General features: G+C 45.7%; 1 protein-coding gene across 2 annotated transcripts in view; it reads right to left on the bottom strand.

Moving 5' to 3' along the window:
• The window catches only part of LIMK2 (LIM domain kinase 2), a 60,327-nt gene that overhangs the window by 20,363 nt on the left and 19,150 nt on the right, over nt 1-20,814 (bottom strand). Inside the window, exon 1 of one of the 2 annotated variants that reach the window (XM_039225554.1) lies at nt 8,152-8,557. The exons of the other annotated variant lie outside the window; for it this stretch is intronic. Coding sequence (XP_039081485.1) covers nt 8,152-8,204 — 53 coding nt within the window. The 5' untranslated portion in view covers nt 8,205-8,557. Of the gene's footprint in view, nt 1-8,151; nt 8,558-20,814 lie in introns of those variants that run through there. 2 annotated transcript variants of the gene reach the window in all.

The following is a 20,814-nucleotide window of genomic DNA, read 5'->3' as shown; positions in this document are numbered from 1 at the left end:
CTGGTGAGGCCATGCCACCTCGTTCTTTCCAGCGAAGGCTCTATTCTTATTGTCAAGGCTTCACACCACTCTTCACTGGCCTTATCCTTACTTCTGAGAGGCAGGATGGAGTGGCCTCTTAACGTGAATCCTGACCCTGCCACTTAGGTCATCTTGGGAAGTTACTTCACGTCTCTGATGCAGTTTCCTCACCTGTAAAATGGATACTGTGGAAATGAAATAATATGTACCAAACTATATAGGTGGTTTATATAAAAGGCTAAGTACAGTAGGAACTCATTAAGTGTTAACTGCTATTAAAGTTGATGATAATGTCAGCTGCTTACTCTATTTGCCATTTCCTCCACTAGCTGGGTAGCTCTGGACAACTTCTCTCAGTAGCTCTTCCTCCTTGACAAAATGCAACTAATAGCACACTACTACAAAGAACACTATGAAGACTAAATGAGCTAATGTATGAGGAAAGCCTTTTGCAAACTGCGAAGAGCAGAGCAAGTGTATTATTACAGCATCTTGCTAGGCACTGCAAATATAAAAGATAGATATACAAGGTTCCCTACTACAATTTCCAAGAGCTTACAACGAGCTGGGGAAAATAAAGTCTAAACAAAACTTAATTAACAATGAAAGGTGAGAGGTCATAATGGGTTGCTACTACTTCTGGGCACTGCAGGAGGGAGGAGGGAAACAGGAATGAGTTGAAGCGGCTGTGGAAAGCAACTGAGGTAGGGAAGTCTAGGGAAGCAGGACCCTGAGAATCACTCTTTATGGAGTGTCCAGTTCCCTTTGGATGTTTAATTCTGATGGCTTCTGCTATCAGCCATCCCCTGTAGCATCCTGCAGCATCTCCTACTTTTTTATTTTTAAATGTTTATTTATTTTTGAGAGAGACAGAATGCAAACATGGGAAGGGCAGAGAGAGAAGGGGACAAAGGATCCAAAGCAGGCTCTGCACCAACAGCAGTGAGCCCAACGTGGGGCTCAAACTCACAAACTGGGAGATCATGACCTTAGCCAAAGTTGGACGCTCAACTGAATAAGCCACCCAGGTGCCCCTCTCCTACTTGTTCTATGGATGCTAAACTTCAGGGACTTGAGAGCTGGATACAGCATGAAGAGTATGGATATGAAATACCAGAATGGTACAGTGAGAACCATGAATTATAGGAGGTAAAGGGGAAGACCTTGTTCTGGACATGCAGCTCAAATTCCTTTCAATGTAAAAGGCATGCTGGATGAGCTCTGAATTGGGAAGAAAGAGGTGTGGTTCAAGTTCTTAGGAGCTACATGCCCTTGGACAAGGCCCTTTCTTTCTCTGGATATAGTTTCCCCACCTGTAAAATGAAGGAATTAGACTATACCCCACATACCCTTAATTCCATGCCTATCTATATCTTTCCCTAGATGATCTAAAGTTCAAATCTCAGAATCACCACTTACCACCTAAGTGATCTTGGGCTGGCTGCTTCACTTCTCATTTGTGAAAGGAGACAAATGGCGACATCAACACCTATTTTCAGGGTAGCAGTGAGGACACTAAATCCAGTTCTGAATGACTGTGAGGAGCCTACCAAAGGGCCAGCACTAAGAGCAGGGACTTCCTTCTTGCCTCCCAGCTTCTGACTTGAAGGTCCTAGGTACCTATCTTTCTCCTTCATTAGACTGTGAGCTCCCTGAGGACAGGAGCAGTGTCCCATTTACTGTTGGTAGACTAAACACCTAACAAAGAGCCCAGTACAGTAAGCCCTTAGCAGTGGTTTCCAAACTGAAAATGGTGGGAGTGGCAAGAACCAGCAGTCCAGGTGGGAGCAGAAACATTCTGTGGCTCATGGTCACCAGGTCCTGCCCTTCTACTGTCTGCAGTGGAGGAAAGCTGGTGCACACATATTTGCACCCAAATGCAGGCCTGGGCCCGGTTACACCCTCACAATGGTATGTGTGCTGCAGGGCACAGGAGTACCAGAACACGTCCTCCTTTCCACTGCCAATATCCTGCTTTTGTTTGTTGCAAGTAGCCCTGGCCAGGCCCAGGAGAGTGGGGAGAGAAACGAGTGCAGACATGCAGGAGAGAGCCACGCCAGACTTCTGGGAAGAACACCTGCCTGGAGAGCGACATCACCAATGCAGACATCTATGTCAAGGAATGCCTTTGAAGGGCACGGCCAGCGACACAGCCAAAGCCAGCGGCACAGCCAAAGTTGGCTGACACAGGTGTGTTTGAAAAACAGGAAGGTGAACAGCTGAAAGGAAGGTTGGCTGTGGGTCCCTAAGCTGTTTTGTCACAGAACACAACTGGTTCTCAGGTCGCCTGAGTGGTTAAGACTTAGAGTCCTGGCTTGGATATTAAGAAAAGTTACTGTCAATTGTTACTTAAATGCCAACCATATTCTGAGCGCTCTATGAGATGCCTTACTTATATCCTGACGACACCCTGCAAAGTGACGGGATTATCCCTGTCTTACAGAATACTAAAAAGCAGAGTCAAGTCACTTGTGGAAAGTCACCTGACACATACAGGATGGAGCTAGAGTCTTAACCTATGTGTTACTTGGTTATGAAGTCATTTCCACCAGACTACATCACTTGAGCACCTGAGTAATGCAGCACATCTACTAAGCTGGGCCTCAGGATTTGCATCTGTGAAAATGAGAGCTCAAGTCCCCTTGAGTTGTCAACACTTTGTGAGGCTTCCCTTTAAATACAAGTGCTGAATTTAAATGGCACAATGATTCTCCTCCCTTTAGTCCACAGCATTCTGTTCCCCAGCAGTCTCTGCCTTTTTACGAAAAGAATCCATGGGGCATCTGGATGGCTCAGTCTGTTAAGCATTGGACTTCAGCTCAGGTCATTATCTCCTGATTCGTGGGTTTGAATCCTGCACTGGGCTCTGTGCTGACAGCAGAGAGCCAGCTTTGAATCCTCTGTCTCCCTCTCTTTTTGCCCCTCTCCTGCTTGCAGACACACACATGCTCTCTCTCTCTAAATAAACATTATGGGGTGCCTAGGTGGCTCAGTTAAGCATCCGACTTCGGCTCAGGTCATGATCTCATGGTGTGCAGGGGTTTGCAGGTTAGAGTCCTGCATCGCGTGGGTTTGGGCCCCACATTGGGCTCCCCGCTGTCAGCACAGTCCACTTCAGATCCTCTGTGCCCCCTCTCTCTGCCTCTCCCTTACTTGTTCTCTTTCAAAAATAAACATTAAAAAAAAAGAAAAAAGTAAATAAACATAAAAAAAAAAAGAATCCAAAACACACTCTGGAAATGTAAAGTGCTACAATCAAAAATCCTCCCTCAGATTGTTGAAGGCCATGGACATAGTATGTTTCTCCCAAAGCCAAGACTTTTTTTTGCAGCTTTCAAATTTTTGAAAGTTTCAAGTGAAAGTCAAAATCTGCCCTAGCAGCAGGTTGCCCAAGGGCATCCAGCTTGGAGGTAGGGGAGCTGGTGGTGGAGCCCTGAACTGAGGTCTGAGGCATCAGTCACCACCCTCTCCTGAGCAACGAGAGGGAACAGAGCTGAAACCCTCCAGCCAGGGGAGATCACAGGCCCACATGTGTCAAGGACAACTTCCAAAATTCCTCTCCCAAAGCACTGTAGAGGGCTTGGGTAGCTGCAAAATGAAATGAACCTTAGTGGTCACTTTAGTGGGCAGCTCAGACCCAAACTAAGGGCTTAAAAAATGCTTTATTTTTAAGTAATTTCTACACCCAGTGTGGGGCTCAAACTTACAACCCGATCGAGAGTCACATGCTCCACTGACCGAACCAGCCAGTGGCCCCAAACTAAGGACTTTTGAGTTATCAGGGAACACAGTTTAAAAAAAAAAAAAGAGAGAGAGAGAGATAAGAAAAAAGATAATCAGGTTGGGATTAGGTTATTCTCACAAATAAATCTTTCAAGACCTGGGTCCACATTCTTTCTTTGCCATTTACTATCTGTGTCACCTCAAGCAAGTTACTTTAGGACTCTAGGCTGTAGTTTGTACACCAGTAATGATATAACCTCACCAGTTTATGAAAATTATGTAAAAATGCTCACAGCAGGTGCCTGCTAAATGTTCATTTCCCTCCCTCCCCTCTTTAACTTGAGAACAGCAAGGGCAAAAGTAGACAGACTCATTTCCCTCCCGTGCCTAAGCAACATGGATCTACATTTAGCCCAGAACCAAACCGATTTCTGTGAGTAAAGAAGGTCCTAAAATGAATAATTTATCTAATAAATTAGAAAACAATTGACTATTATCAATTCCTATCAATTAGGAAATAGTTACCATGCATCTAGGATGTGCAAGACCAAACAGGCAAGGTGCTGTGCTGGGAGAAGCCAAGTGAGATAAGACATAATAAGCCCAGCCCTCACTCACATGCAAACTTTTCAGACCAAATGTTTACAGGTAATATTTCATTCAACCTTATATGGCTGAAGTAGTCACTATTACAGTAGACTTATACAAGTTAAAGAACAAGCCCACCATGGAGCGCCTGGGTGGCTCAGTCAGTAAAGCATCCGACTCTTGATTTCAGCTGTCATGAGCTCACATTTTGTGAGTTCAAGCTCCACACTGGACTATGCACACTAATAGTATGGAGCCTGCTTGGGATTCTCTCTTTCTCTCTGTCCCTTCCCCCTCAAAATAAATAAACTTAAAAAAAAAAAAAAAAAAAAAAGAATAAGCCCTCTCATGTCCTGGTAAAGCCTGGTTGGATGCTCATCTTTAGTCTCCTGAATAGGCAGACAGACTGTTGAGGAGAAGCTGTTTCCAAACCCTTGCCTCTGAGCTCTGACTGGGCTAAAAAGGAAAAATGGGCAGGTCTCTCTGCCATAGCCTGAGGATACTGTGACCAGGGATGCCAACTCTCCCCTAGGCACAGAAGGATGGATATAACAGGCACCTACAGATGCCGGCCCATCAAAGCCCAGTCTCTTATCACTAAAGATCCCTTTATTACTCCTCCTTCCCATCCATCCTGTAGACTGAAACAGGCTGTCAGTGAAGCTGTAATTCTTATGGACTATGCTATTACCCTGCTTTAAAAAAATAACCAAACACATAACAATATTCTGATCAGCAAGAAGTGTTACCAGAGTGCATTGATTCAATTCCAACCAAAAGCCAGGAAACCTGTAGATTCAAGGAATTTGTGCAGTCATACTGACATTAAGGGTAGAGCCTCCATGATTAGGGAAAAAATGGAAAAGAGCTTGTGTATCTCTGAGGAGCCACATGACTTGTGGTTATAGGAATCATTCACCTGATCCAAGTCCTTCACTTTTTAGATGAGGAGTCTTAGAGGACCTAAGGCAGCTGTCAAAGGTTACTGATAAGCTGGGCAGAGTTAAAAATAATTTCTCCCTTGGGGCGCCTGGGTGGCTTAGTCGGTTGAGCGTCCGACTTTAGCTTAGGTCATGATCTCGCGGTTCGTGGGTTCGAGCCCCGCGTCGGGCTCTGTGCTGACTGCCAGCTCAGAGCCTGGAGCCTGTTTCAGTCTGTAACTCCCTCTCTCTCTCTGACCCTCCCTTGCTCACGCTGTCTCTCTCTCTCTCTCCTAGAAATAAATAAAAACATTTAAAAAAAAATAATTTCTCCCTTTAAACACTGGTTACTTTAGGATACAAAGATGCACTTATTCTCTTCAAGAGACAATGTATAAACCAAACCCATTAAAATCAATGTTAGACATTAAGGGAAATTCTATAAAAAGAAAAATCCTTTAAAGATGTCAGACAAAAGTCACTCCTTAATTTACCTCTTCTGTAAATTCCAATTTGAGGCATGTTCTTACTTGGAAGTGACCAAAATTGTATCTCCCCTTCACACTAGTGGTACTCTGTTGAGGGCAGTCTGTCAGGCAGAGGCATATAGAGTACAGAAATTACATTCTTCATTCCCTGCTCCCTTCCCTCTTTTGCGCATTGTCACGCCTGATCATGTCCCCGTGGAATCTGGTTGCGTCACTTTCCTCCAACCACAGCCCTAGAACTCTGGTGGACTTTGTACTCCCCCAGAAGCTTCAGGTCAAGGACTTAATTTGTTTCACAGAATCTGGCAAGGGTTGTGTTCAGGAGTCTAGGAAGCCCAATCCTATGCTCTGCAGAGGAGGAACTGAGGTCCTGGGAGGGGACTGGCACCAGGTCAGAGAGGAGCCATTGAGAATGCCCTGTAATAAGGGAGGGGGCTGATGGTGGAAGCGATTTTCTGACTAGTGAGTGACAGTGGTGATTGATTAGACAGATTACCTGGGAGAGTGGAAGGTCTGGGTGGTCCCTCCTGTGGGGCACAGAGCCCTAAGTGTTGGCTATCTCTTCAGAAGTGGCTCCAGGGATGTGGCCTCTCATTTGGGGGAGGTGGGAGGGTCTAAAGTGAGTCAGTACAACACCCCCCCCGCCCCCCCCAACTCCAGCTGGGCAAAGAAGAACTGGGGCAGAAAGAGGGTAGTCAGGTTCCCCAGAGGCACGGAGACAGAGCAAGACAAAGGAAGAACAGATGGACCTGGGGTGGCATCAGTGGCATGACCCTCAAAGGTCCAGGTTGAGAATTCATTATCTGCTTTAGCTCCTGAGTTGTGTCCTGTCGCCAGAGATTAAAAGGGGCACAGCATTCCTCGCTCCTAAGGGAACAACCCCTTCCCTAAACTGCCTTTCCAGGATTAGAGTAAGAGGGATTAATGAGGCTCTGGCTAAACTAGTGGCTATTTCAAACATTTGGCATCTTGATTCCACATGGTAAAATCTGCCTCCTAAACTCAAGATCAATTCCCACTGGCTCTTCAGAAAGGAATCTCTGCCATCCCTCCGATGTTCCAGGCAACCTATGGGGGCCCTTTTTGGACTCTGCTGGCAGAGAAAAGCAAATCTGAGACCACCCTGGGGGGAGGTCCGAACAGAGGAAGGTGCAGCTTCTTGGAAAGATGAAACAAACTCAGGAATATGAGAAGACTGGCCAGAGAGACCCCACGTGTTAACTCTGTTGAAAGTGGCTGCCTCTTAAGTAAAATGGGGATACATAATGCCATTAGGTTTTGAGAGAATCAAAGGATAAAGCGCCTAGCAGGGTGCCTGGAAGAGTCAGCACAGAGGACAAGTTCCCTTCCCCCTCCCCCATATCCAAAGGCTTCCCATCACTCTACCAGAGTCCAGTAATTCCCTGAAACCACATGGTGTTCTGCTTTTCTGCTCAGGGCACGGCCACCTGACTAGTATCCCAGCAGCAAGGTCTGGGCATGAAGCTGGGCTGGGGAAGCCAAAAGAGAGAAGTAGACCAGGACCACTGGTGAGGGGGAGGCAGCCCTTGGAACAACAGGCTGCTCCCAAAGAATGAAAACAAGCCCCACCCCAGCCAGGAATGGCTCCATTCAAGAAGGGACCCGGAGGGCCAGAAACCCCCAGGGGAGTTTCTGTTGGAGGTAGGGTGGGGCAGTGAGCAAAGAAAGGCAGGTCAGAAGTAGAAAGTTTCCACACCTCCCTCTGAGAAGCTCCACAGAAAAAGGCCCCCAGAAGTCTCAGGCCTGGGAACCTGACCTGTGTGCAACAGGGGTGGGGTGATGGGGTGGGCTACCCGAAGCCCAAAGCCAATTGCCCCAGTCTTGGAAGTACCTGCCCAGGCCTTTCCTTAGTAACTGTACTCACCTGGGAGCTCAGAAGCCCTTAAAGCCAGAGGCAAATATGCCTGCCATTAATAGAAAAAGCATTTATAGAGCACCTACTGTGTACTAGGTTGCCCACACCCAGGTATTGCCAGCTTCTTCCATGCCGTTTGGCAAAACTTGCCCATCCTGCTTGTTGAGGCAAATTCCTGGCAGACAGCAAGGCCTGCAGGTAAGACATGTGAGAGCTGAAAGAAAGCACCCCATTTGTGCTCTTCCCCCGGAAGCAGTAACACCAAGAACAGGCAGGGTCAGTGGCATCTTTTGGAGGCTCTTTCAGGTGTGCCTGGGAAGGAAGGAGAGCCAGAGTTCCCCAGGAGCTTCCACCTGGGCATATCCTTCACCTCACCATTCCTAGATCATGGTGGGAGTCTTCACCAAGCCTATTCTGAACCGATGGTCAAAGGACTAGTGAAATCTGAGAGGCAAGTTCAGGGAGGCCTCTGCCCTCCCCCTCAGGACCGGGGCCAGAAGAGGAGATAGAAAAGGGGACTCGGAGCCCAACTCACCGAAAGGGGTCTCTGGAGGTGAAGTAAGCCGGGACGGACAAGTAACTCCCCATCTTCTTCCCACACCAGATAAACAAGCTCAGCAGCAAACCCGTCTGGGAGTGCCTCAGGCTGGCTGCGGATGGCCACCATGACAGGCCCAGGGCTCCCGGCACCTCCGGCTGTGGGCGGGCTGCCCAGCGCTCACCTCTCCCTCCGCAGCAGCCAGAGGGGTGTGAGGACGCCGGGCCACTTGCCCCTTGGCAGATTCCTGCAGGGGCTCATGGCTGGGATGGCTCCTCCCCAGTTCTCGTAAGCTCCGGCAAACCCTGGGGACTCCAGGAGAACCACGTCTCTGCCGAGGCTACACACACACAGGGATTCTTGGGCAGGGGCCGGTGACTAGCTAAGAAAGAAGCGCTGCTGTCAAGTTAGCCTTCTTCTTTGGTCCCTCCCCTGATGAGGGAGGGAGGGAGGAAGAGGAGGGGCTCCTCGCGGAACCGAGGTGTGTGGTTGGAGCAGCTATTAGGAAATAGACCTTGCAGGCAAGGGGTGGAGCTGGGCTGGAGGGAGGCTGCAGGCTAGCGCCATAGACAATAACCAGGACTGGCTGCGAGTCCATCCCTGAGCTCGGGGAAGGGTAGGGTAAGAGAGAAAGAGCCCATCTGCTCCAAAGTGTCCCTAGCCTGAGGAGCGCCCAAAGGATAGTAACTCTGTTCGGAGATGAACGAAAGCAAAGGATACCAACTCTAGGCCAAGCCACGCCTCCCCCCAAAAGCGGGGGCGGGGGGTGACTCTCAGGGTTGGAGAGACAGATGTGGAGACCCAGGTCCAGAGAACTGCCTTCTAGGATTTCTGCTCTGGGCTAGCATCTACTGGGTCCTGGTGCTAGGATCCTCAATCATCCCTTCCTTCTGCCTGGCCTGGGGATGGCCCCCAGGGCTGGCCAATGGGGGCTGCCACTCCACTTCTGAACACCGTGGAGTGTTAACTAACACCTGACATTTCTGCATGTAGCAAGCACTGTGTAAGCACTCTCATATTTCTCTAAGATGGGAATTACCTCTCTAAACAAGGAAATCGAGGTTGAGAGATTAGCTAACCAATCCCAGGCCAAAATACTAGTCAGTGGCAGGGCTGGGATTGAAATGTAGGCCCATGTGAGAGCTCCAGAGCCAGAGCTCTGAGGCCTGAGTTTACTCTGATTCTTCAAGGGGAAATATCTCCCTCAAAGCCCTACAAGTGGGAGACAGCACAGGAACTAGAGCCCAGATCACCTGTCACCTCTCTTTCATTTATTCTTTCATTGCCAGAATGCCATCCATTGGCCTCAATGGGCAGTGGCACTTCTTCCACTGTGTCCAGGTAACAAAATTTCTCAAACAGAAAAATGAGACATGAAGGAGGACAAGGCTGGGAGTGTCTGTGGGGATGACAGGCCTTAGTATCTGGAGCGGTGGTCTGGCTGAAGAGCACTGGATGAGGGGATGACCAAAACAGAGCCCACCATTGGGAAAGCCTCTTGTTCCCCTGCCTGCAGGACTGTGAGGGAGTGACAGCAGTTCTCTCTCACCAGGCACACATTCTTCTCCGTTGAAGTCACCCTATCACTGTGACAGGGAAGTCTGTGGCAAAGGTGGTGGCTGGGTTACAAGGGAACCTTTTCCCATTCCTCTACTGACTGGACACACGGGTAACAACAAATGTGATAAGAGAGATTCTGTTTGCATCCTGTAATAAGCTACCATTTATTAAACACTTCGTATGTTCCCGGCTCTGTATTAAGTTCTCTGCATCTGTCATCTATCATACTTAAATTGCCAATAAATGGGGTTATCATCCCCATTTACCAGATGAGGAAACTGAGGTTCTAAAGGGTTATATCACTAGTCTGAAGACAAACAGCTAGTAAGTGGTATAGCTGGGTTTCAAACCCTGTAAGTGTGACTGTAGATCAGGGGTCAGGACACCTTTTCTATAAAGGGCCAGAGAATAAATATTTTAGGCTTTGCAGGCCCACACAAATAAAGACTCTGTCAAAGCTACTTAACTCTGTCACTGCACTGTGAAAATGCCTGTATATAAAATATAAACGGATGTGGCTGTTTTCCAGTAAACCTCTATTTATGGACAATGAAATTTGAATTTTATGTAATGTTCATGTCCCATGAAACACTTTTTTGCTTCCCCACCTCCATTAAAAACTGCAAAAATCAGAGGCCATACAAAAACAGGCAACGGGCTATAGTTTGCCAACCTCTGCTCTGCAGCAAAGGCACTCAACCACTCTGTTTACTGCCTTTATTAATGAAGGCTGGCTTTTGGCATGTGTGCAGAACTCAGCCACATTTATCTACTGCCATGCAGATACCACACTCCAGCCCCAGGAGCAGCCAGCAGGGAACAAGCAGTGGCTAGGTGCTCACCCTGCAGCAAGCAGTGACCACAGCACTCACACATATGAATGAATTTTAACCCACACTAGTCAGTAGTGCTATGATTTCACCCTTTTTACAGACATAGGAACTGAAGAACAAAAAGTCTCCACTGCTTGTGTGAGGTCACCCAGCTGTGTAAGTGTGAGGTGAAGCCAGGATTTGAACCCAGGCTTTCTATACTGAGCTCCACCATTGCTACGCTGGAGCCCAGTCTGGGCCCAGAGCCAGACTGTATGGGTTTGAATGTGACAATGCACTGCACATAAGCCTTTGGCACAGGGTCTGGAACACATTAAGGGTTGATAAATGTTAGCTGGTAATATCATTAAGACTATTGTTACTACTTCTATGGGTAGCTATGTGGCCTTCAGTAAGTAGTTGCCTCTGTCTGGGCCTTGGGTAGGTCTCTAAATAGCTTCCAGCTTCAACATTTGTCAGCCCTATGAGGTTGCAGAGGGCTCCTTGTTTTTGTTTGGTCTCTAGTGGAGTCTAAACCTCTTGAGCTAGCCTGGAGGTGAACAGGATCCCAACCTGGGGCCACACAGGAGCCACAGAGAGGTGGAGCACAGAGAGGAGGAAAGGGGAAACAACACACAAGATACCAAAAGGCCTGTCCAGCTGGAGAGCTGAGAGCTCTCTTTCTCCCAGTGACAGAGCCAACTATTTCTCACCAAAATCTATTATGTTTCCTTGTAATTCGATCAGGCAAGAAGGGGGCCCCAAATTAAGTCTGGAACTAGCAAATTATCTTCTAATTGTACCCTCTGATTTCCATCTGATGAACAGAGTGCAGATGGAAGAAAATGCAAGCCACAAAGAGACTGGGGCCAGGGAACCCATGAGCATAACTCCTCTTGACATTTCACACAGCTCTGCTGTTCCAGCGGCGGCGGGCGCAGTGAGTCGGTGTCTAGGAATGCGAGCAGGAGGCTGCAAGTGCTCTCTGTTCCCCCCACTTTGCTTACAAAGGACTCAGTGGGTGGGTGGGTGTGTGGGGAACTAGTGTGAGGGCTTCTCAAAGCCATGAAAACTGCCTCCCTCTCAAAGTCAATGAGAGACTGCCTCATGGGGCAGCAGTCTCCCCATGTTCTGAGCTGAAGCAGAAGCCCCTCCTAGGTGGAATCCATGTGACCTCCATAAATCCAGACTTCAGGAGGAACCACAGAAGGACTGATCACCAGATGTGATAAGGTGCTGGCTGCTCAGACCCAAGTGTGTAGTTCCTCAAGGCCAACTCCAAAGGGCCTAAACCACCCAGAACTGGGAGGTGAAAGGTTATACTGGAGACTATACTTCCCCCTCCTGCCCTTGGGATACTGGCCCTGCGTGGAAAGCTGCTCTTCTAGGTCCCTAGAGAAGCTGGCAGAGGATTCAGCAGTTACAGCTGCCAGAGGCAACTACAAGGATCCTTGGACTGGCAGCTATGAACAGGATAAGATGGCAGGGGAGGTACTAATCTCTGCACATTTTACGAGTTGCAAACCTGACCAGACGCCAAGCAAACTAATTCTTTAGGACCAGCTGAGACACAAGGCTTCCAGGTGTCTGTACAGAGGCTGGAGGCAACAGCCTTCAAGGCTGGCAGCCCCAAACAAGCACTCTGGTGAGGAGTGGTGGTGAATGAATCACCTCTACCTTTCCTCAGAAGGCAAATCTAGTCAGATAATCTGAAGCCCAAGGAACTGTGTTTGTGTAGGGCCCTCTATTGGCCAGGAGGACTCCAACTGAGAAAGGGAGCTCTTGAGACTACCACTTCTGAACCTTGAAAGGTGAGCATTTCCAACCCCAACTACTGACCATTCTTCCAGCCTCTGCTTTTCTTCTCTGTAGTGTTGAAACACCACAGCAGCCATCATCCATTCAAAACAGGAGTCCTAGAAATTCCACTGATAGAAACTTTGCCCAGAGAAATACTTGTACGAATCTGCAAAGACATGTATCCAGCAGGGTTTAATACTAAAAGATTAGGAACAGTCATGTGTCCATGAATAGGGGTGGGGTAAGTATAATTATGCAGGCATAAATAAAATATTATGTAGCTATTAAAAATAATTAGGTAGACCCTCGGTACTGAAACAGAAGTTGCCCCGGGTAAGGTGTTACGTTAAAAAAATCCTAGCATCAGAGAGTATACATAATAATACCATTGTTTAAAAACTCTATGTGCATAATCCTTAGAGACCATCTGGAAGACTCCACTACTTCGTTATCAGTTTCTCCTTTCAAGTAGTGAGATCTCTCAAAGCAGGGATAAAAACAGCATTAATTTTCTACCATTTTGATACTGTTTGCATTTTTTCTTACACTTAATTGTTGCTTTTTATTTTATTTTTTAATTGTTGCTTTTTAAAGCGATAAATGGATAACCAAAGAAGTCCCAAGATTTAGAGCGAACGCCTCTTCACACTTTTTTTCTAGCACTCTTGTCCAAAGGCAAAGCCTGTGTGGATACACTGCACACGGAACTCCTGGAGCTGTTTCTTCAGCTTCCCTACCAAGGGTCATGGCTTTGGCCACCTCCTGCCCTACTCCACTTCCTGACCTGGCCACACAGGCTTCCCCAAACCTTTGCTCTCTTATCTCCTTCTGCAGCCTCCTACGTTTTCAGGATGGTGGCTGCCTCCTCCTTCTTCCAGATCCAACTCCAAATGAGCACTCAATTTCCTTTGGGAAGAGTTCTCTTGATGTCTCCCTAAGTACCACACAGAGGAAGAGCTCTGAGCCCCTATCTGTCTAATGCCAGATCCAATGACATGAGGTCCATACCAGGCTCACCCTTCATCTACAGATGCCCACTAAATAAACATGTAACCCAGGATCCCCATTATGAGCAACCATAGTACCAGAATGGCGATGGTAACTAATAAAGCATTTACAGTTTACAGAGGGCTTTTAGTATATGTGCTGCTGAAATGAGCACTACAGAGGGCTTTTAAACTCATCATCCAGTTTAGTCCTTGCAACAACCTCACGAGGAATACCTATAGCACAGACCAGGCAAGTGAAGCCCAGAGGTATTAGGTGATTCATCCAAGGTTACTGCTGGGAAGTGCAACCCTGAGATTAAAAGCTGCCTTGCTGAGCTCAAAACCCATGCCTTTTCCTCAACATGAACCCTAGCAAGGTGTTCAGGGATACCACCTCTCCAATAGAGGGCCCCAAACTGATGGGTGTGTTGAATTCCTGCATCTGATTTTTCTAGATTTCCTGCCCACATTCTTACTGTCAGGATATCATAAAAGAGCTTATCAAATGCCTTAGAGAAATCAAGACAGGGTCTCATGACTAGCAACCCAATGAAAATATGAAGTCAAGTCTAATTAGTCATGGCTAAATCACTACTACTGAATCCTAGTGATCAGCTCCTTTTCTAAATGCTCACTGTCCACCTATTCCAACATCTACAAATTCCATAGAATTCCATCAGAATTTGGTGAAGTCAAGTTAAAAGGATTATGAGTTCACTTTTTCCAAGATCTCTATTTCCTTATTTTTGAGAAGTGAGCCAGTTAGGGGCACCTGGGTGGCTCAGTCAGTTAAGTGTCTGACTTAAGCTCAGGTCATGATCTCACGGTTCGTGGGTTTGAGCCCTGCGTTGGGCTCTGTGCTGACAGCTAGCTCAGAGCCTGGAGACTGCTCCGGATTCTGTATCTCTCTCTCTCTCTTTCTGACCCTCCCCTGCTCACGCTCTCTCTCTCTCTCAGAAATAAATAAAACTTTTAAAACATAAAAAAGAAGAAAACTGAGCCAGTTAGCCATTTCCATCTCTATTTCACTAACAGGTCCCTGGTGCATGACAGGTATGTGGCTCAACTAATCATTATACTTGGGGGTAGTGCCCCCATTCTCCAAGGTTTCTCAAAAGTTACTAATAGTGGTTCTGTTACTATGCCACAAAGATTTTTCATTTTTTTCTCAGTATACTGAGAAAGAATTTTCCAGTCTAAAAACTAAACACATTTCATGAGATTAGGTACCCTCATGCATCTTGGGCTTCCCATCCTCCCTTCCTAGTTTCAAGTTCATGAGCTGTAAATCAAAGGATTGGACTAAATCTCTAAGGTTCTATCCAGATTTCCATGACACTTAAGACGGATGCCAAAGATTATCTTTTGCTGGGTGTTTGTTAACATGACACCACATTCCAGAAGTTGTGGACACTTAGCTCCCACTCTGCAAAACACTGACTAAGTTCCAGGAGTTAGTTCCCGCTAAGGTGGGCTTGCTGACATATGCTTTCATTTAATCCTCAAAACTTTGTGAGGTTGAGGTTGCTATCTTCTTTTCACATATGAGTAACTAAGGTTCACAGAGAAAGCTGTTATTCAAGGTCACGGGTCTAGGAATTGGCAGAGCTGGGATTTAACCCAGGTCTTTGGATTCCAGGTCTGAGACAGTAAGTGCCTCAAATAACCATTTTACACTTGCTATTTGATTTACAGTGTTATTTCTCTTTTTAAAAAAAGATTTTTAAATATTTTATTTATTTCTGAGAGAAAGAGAGAGACAGCGTGAGCAAGGGAGGGTCAAAGAGAGAGGGAGGCACAGAATCTGAATCAGACTCCAGGCTCTGAGCTAGCTGTCAGCACAGAGCACGATGCGGGGCTCAAACCCACGAACCGTGAGATCATGACCTTAGCCGAAGTCAGACGCTTAACCGACTGAGCCACCCAAGCGCCCCTACAGTGGTATTTCTGAAAATGTGGCTGAAAATGTGGAACAGCAGCCTGAGACTCCCGGGGGCAGCCTGTTGAAAATGAAGACTCCCAGACCTTACCCCAAGCCTACATAAAAGGAATGGCTAAGACCATGAAGAAGAATCTGCATTTTAAACAAGCCCCAGTGTTTCTGATGCACACTGAAGACTGAATCCACTACTTTACTCTTTCCTATGGGCTTTTCTACTTGATTTCATTCTTCTCTCACACTAACCTTGAGAGGCAAGCAGAATAAATCACTATTACCCCTGGCTACAAATGAGGAAATGACTCGAAGATAGGTTGTTAACCTTCTTATTCTGGATTGGGCTTAAAAAATAAATGGTTGGTGGTTGACATTTTGTAAAGCCTTAGCTCACTGGGGACTTTCACCTTCCTAGTGCTATTCTTACTCATTTGTAACCCCACAGTAGCTGCCTCTCTTTTTTCTTCAGTGATACTATAATGGTACTCAGGGTATGGTGGGAAAAGTTGACTCCAGAATACAGGTCATTGCATGAAAAGGCCACCTTTGCAACTGAAACAAAACACAAGGGCTGACACTAGCCAACTTCAGAAACAACTGTTGTTGTTATAAGAGGGCTAGTGATGGGAGCTCAGTGGAGCACCCTTGGATCTAAGCAGGATCACTACAGAGCAGCCTCAGGAAGGTATGGCCAAAAGATGACTGACAGAAGAAAACTACCCTCAAATTTGGCTTGAGGTACTTGGGAGGTTTTTCCTGGTAACGGTGACAAATGTGGAGAAAGAGAATTTGCTAGCACCCCTCCAAATACTGCCCAAGGGAAGGGGGGATTCCAACCCTTGGAGGAAAAATTAGCATAGTGGGCTGCCACAGTACATAAGGCATGCCATACCTGGAGCTTTGATGGATTTCAGTTCTGGAAATGACATTTATAGACAGAGGTCTTACTGAATGCTCCCATTTCAGCAGAAAAGCCCTTGCCTAAAAGAATACTGCAGAGCAAAGAGGTGGTGACGATGCATACTAAAAGGGCTTCGTCCACATGTCCAAAGAAAAAGGTGGTCATTTGACAAAAACATCATTTACTTAACAAACACAGAGCACCCACTGCATTCTGGGCTCTGTTAAGCTCTGGGATACAAAGACGAACTAGATATGGCTCCAGACTTGCAGAATTTCATACTCTAAGAGTGATGTTAGATGTGTAAACAAATACTGACAGGACTATAATTGAGGTATAAGAATAACAAAGAGGGAGAAAGTCTCCTATGTTTGGTGGGGAAGGTTCAGGGTGGATTTGGCTAGGCTCCTCTATAGAGGATGAGGTGTTTTAGTTGAATCTAAAAACTGATTACCAGGCAGACAAGAGGCATTCCAGCCTGAAGAAACAATTCATGCAACTGCACTGAGGGATAAGAGTACGGTCCTTAAGCTGCAGTACAGGTAACAGGTGAAGGGTGATCCAGAGAAGGCTGGGATGGTGTGAGAGGGCAAGGGCAGATCACCAAGAGCCAGGTCTTCCATGTGAGAGAGTCATCCACAGGCAGTGAAAAGTTATCAGAGGTATTTAAGCAAGCAGAGGTTCCCAATTAGTGGAACATAAAGTGTAAAACACCAAAGAGAGTGTTGGTTTTTAGTTGCCAATTAGTCTCCTTGAATGGGCATTTATATCTCAAGTCTACAGCTGGCTGCAGATATGTACACATGAAGTCTGCTGGCTAAGTGTTCACTAATAACAGACCATAGCTTCATCCTCAGGCAGCATCTCTACTGAGCTGGTCATTTTAACAACTGAGATTTTCCTGTATGAGCTGTAAGCACATAAGAGTGAACTTGTAACCTCTTGTAAATAATCATCTACTGTTGTTCTGTGATACAACTGAATGTCCAACCTTCAGTGTCCAATGCTGTGTTTACATAGATCTTCTGGCCGCAATGCGGAAAAATAAAATGCTTTGGATACCTTAACAAATCTGTAGGTAATGCCAGGAAAAGAGCCCTGGTCTGAAAAGAGAAGAACTGAAAATGTGACCTGGCTAAAAACAAACTTGCTGGGTGATCTGAGGCAAGCCATTAAGCCTCTCCGGGCTTTGATTTCCTCCTCTGTAAAAGGAAGGAGTTAGGTTAAGCAAAAATTTCCACACACAGTAGGTCAATACTGAAAAGAGACATGAGGAAGGGGTTGTAGTCAGAGAAAGGTTGACTGGTTGACCATCCAGAGACCTCTCCAAGGCTAGCATTACCTGGCTGAATGATCCTAACTCAATGAAGCCTTGTTTTTGGCCTCTGAGGTCCAGAAACAGGGCTTCATAGCACCTGGAGAGGTACAGACATTCTAGGATGCCTCTAACCATTTATGAATCCCATGGTCCATTCACAAATTGACACTTGAAATTAGAACACCCACATCCCCCATACAAGTACTACCTCCAGACCCTTCTGTTATCAAGAAGCCCAAGAAGCTGAATTAGGCATCAGAAGGTTGTTCTGTGAGTATGGACTTAAAGGGAAATAAGCAGCCATGGAGACATTTCATTCTAGCACTAGCAAGCCAGCTAAACCAGCCCTGTCTATAACAAAGAATCCCCTTTTGGTGATCAAATCCAGATTCAATATTTTTATCTGGACATACTAATAGCTTTGCCTCACTGATTTTTCACTTTCTGTTTCACTGCTGTCCACTCATTATTCTTCTGGCTTTTAAACTATTTTTTTTTCAAGTATTTATTAATGTTTCTTTATTTTTGAGAGAGAGTGCGCAAGTGAGCAAGGAAGGGGTGGGAGGTGGGGTAGGCAACAGAGGATCTGAAGCAGGTTCCACACCATCAGCACAGAGCCAGATGTGGGGTTCAAACTCATTAACTGCAAGATCATGACTTGAGCTAAAGTCGGATGCTTAACAAACTGAGCCACCCAGGTGCCCTTCAAGTTTTAATTTAAATTCTAGTTAGTTAGCATTTAGTGTAGTATTTATTTCAGGAGTAGAATTTAGTGATTCATCACTTATATACAACACCCAGTGCTACAACAAATGCCTTCCTTAATGCCCATCACCCATTTAGCCCATCCTCCTACCCACCTCCCCTCCAGCAACACTCAGTTTGTTCTCTATAGTTAAGTCTCTTATAGTTTGCCTTCCCCTATATTCATCTGTTTTGTTTCTTAAACTTCACATATGAGTGAAAGGATTTGTCTTTCTCTAACCTACGTATTTCACTTAGCATAATATTCTCTAGCTCCATCCACATGGTTGCAAATGGCAAGATTTCATTCTTTTTGATAACTGAGTAAGAGTCCATTATGTATATAACACATCTTTATCCATTCATCAGTCAATGACATTCGGGTTCTTTCCATAATTTGGCTACTATTGACAATACTGTTATAAACACCAGGGTGCATGTGCCCCTTCAAATCAGTACTTCTGTATACTTAGGGTAAATACCTAGTAGTGTAATTGCTGGATCATAGAGTAGTTCTGTTTTTAACTTTTGGAGGAACCTCCGTACTGTTTTTCAGAGTGGCTGCCCTAGCTTAGTAAAATAATTTTTTAAGTGTTAATTTATTTTTGAGAGAGAGACAGAGTGTGAGTGGGGGAGGAGCAGAGAGAGAGGGAGACACAGAATCCAAAGCAGGCTCTAGGCTCTGAGTTGTCAGCATAGAGTCCAACACAGGGCTTGAACTCACAAACCATGGGATTATGACCTGAGCCGAAGTTGGACACTTAAGCTTAACCAACTGAGCCACCAAGGCACCCCGAGTAAAATAATTTTTAATTGAAAAAAAATCATTACTTCTTCAGATATGTAACAATCATCAATTCATATATTATCTAGCTCTGGGAGACACTTGGCTCCCGAGTAGCTAATAACAAATGGCTAACACTTATGAGTGTTCACTGCATGTGATGCCCTGTTCTTACCCAATACCACACAGGACTTCATTCATTTACCCCTCATAATAACATTAGAAACTAGGCAGAAGGTTAGTATCTACATTTTATAGATGAGGAAATGAAGCACAAAAAGGGTAAGTAACTTGCCCAATGTACACAACTAATAAATGACAGAATCAGGATTTGAAACCAAGCAATCTGGTTCTAGATTCTGTGCTCTTACCACCACATGATACTGCTCCTATTACATGTAGATCTGTCTAGTTTAACGCCCCCAGCAGACAAACTTCATTTCCAACTTCTTGGGGGAATCACGAACCTATTAACTCCCTCCCTGCCCCAAATCACCCATAAGTAAAAGATATTATGTAAATATTCCATTTTTTCCACTCTATATTTAATGTACATTTTAGCTAATGTCATCTTTCAAAGATTTCTAAAATTCAAAAAACAAATAAATTTAAAAAACTTACAATTAGAAATGAAATTTGTTTGGTCTAGAGTAGCTGGATCCTTTTTTCCCCTCTACTGCCTTTCTCTTTATGATTTGTACCTGTCTGGCTGGTATCTACAAAGAAGCACAGATTAAGACCTGCTGCTGAACAAGATTCCTAGGTCATCGTCTCTGGTTCCTCTGGGAGAAGACAAAGCTTTAACTTCTCACTTCAACACTGCAGGCAATTTTCCAAAACAATCCAATGTCTAGAACCAATTCCTCTTTGCCACTTACAGTAACTGCAGACATAGTGGCTGCTAAGGGAAGGATGTGGGGAAGAGGAAGGGGAGGGAAAGGCCTCACTTACATCATGTCTCTTGGCCACCCCTGGCAACTCATCCAACAAATATCCCTCACATGCCAATGATGTGCTTAGTGGTGACACAATGATGGGCAAAATGTCCCATGGTCCATTACTAGGTTATACTTACAGAATATGAGAGGTCTCAGAATGTCATTAAGGAGGTGATCAAATGAATAAACATAAAAATAAAACCACAAAAAAAGCTTCAAAGGGAAGGTCTATGAAAGCATAAAACAGGAGTTCATGAACTATTCTATAACTATTTTCTTTGAAACATCCAGGTAAAGATCTGAAGGATGAGCAAGAGTTAATTAGGCTGAAATAGAGTGAGGGGGCATTCTAGGCAGAGAGAAGAGTGGGAACAAGAGGCTTTCAGAAGAAGCAGGGTGTATTTTGGACACTGTGAGGAGGAGCAGTGAGACTGAAGTGGAGACAGCAGAAGGCTGTGGGGAGAGGCCAGGCCACGAGGGGCTCTGTAGGTCACATTAAGGACTGGTTTTTATCCAAAAGTGCTGCAAAGTCATGGAGGCATATGAGGATGGAGAGATGACAGTGTGACATGGTCAGATTTTTTTTTTAAGGTCACTCATTCTAGCTGTTCTGTGGAGAATGGATTGGGTGGTGAGAGTGACTATGCAGTTAGAAGGCTACTTTAGTCACCCAAGTGAGAGACGATGGTAGCCGGGAACAGGGTGGTGGTAGGAGAAATGGAAAGAAACGGACACATTCAAAATATAATCTTGAGAAATAACTGACAGGTGTGGACATGGGGGATGAGAGAAAAGAGGTATTAAGAAGCACTTCCAGGTTCTGGCTGAGGCAGTGGGGTGGATGGTCATGCCATTCAACGGGACAGGTTGCACTGAAG

The sequence above is a fragment of the Hyaena hyaena genome, unplaced genomic scaffold, assembly GCF_003009895.1.
Source record: "Hyaena hyaena isolate Hyena2069 unplaced genomic scaffold, ASM300989v1 scaffold_19, whole genome shotgun sequence".
Classification (NCBI taxonomy): Eukaryota; Metazoa; Chordata; class Mammalia; order Carnivora; family Hyaenidae; genus Hyaena; species Hyaena hyaena.
This window is presented reverse-complemented; position numbering and strand designations above follow the sequence as displayed.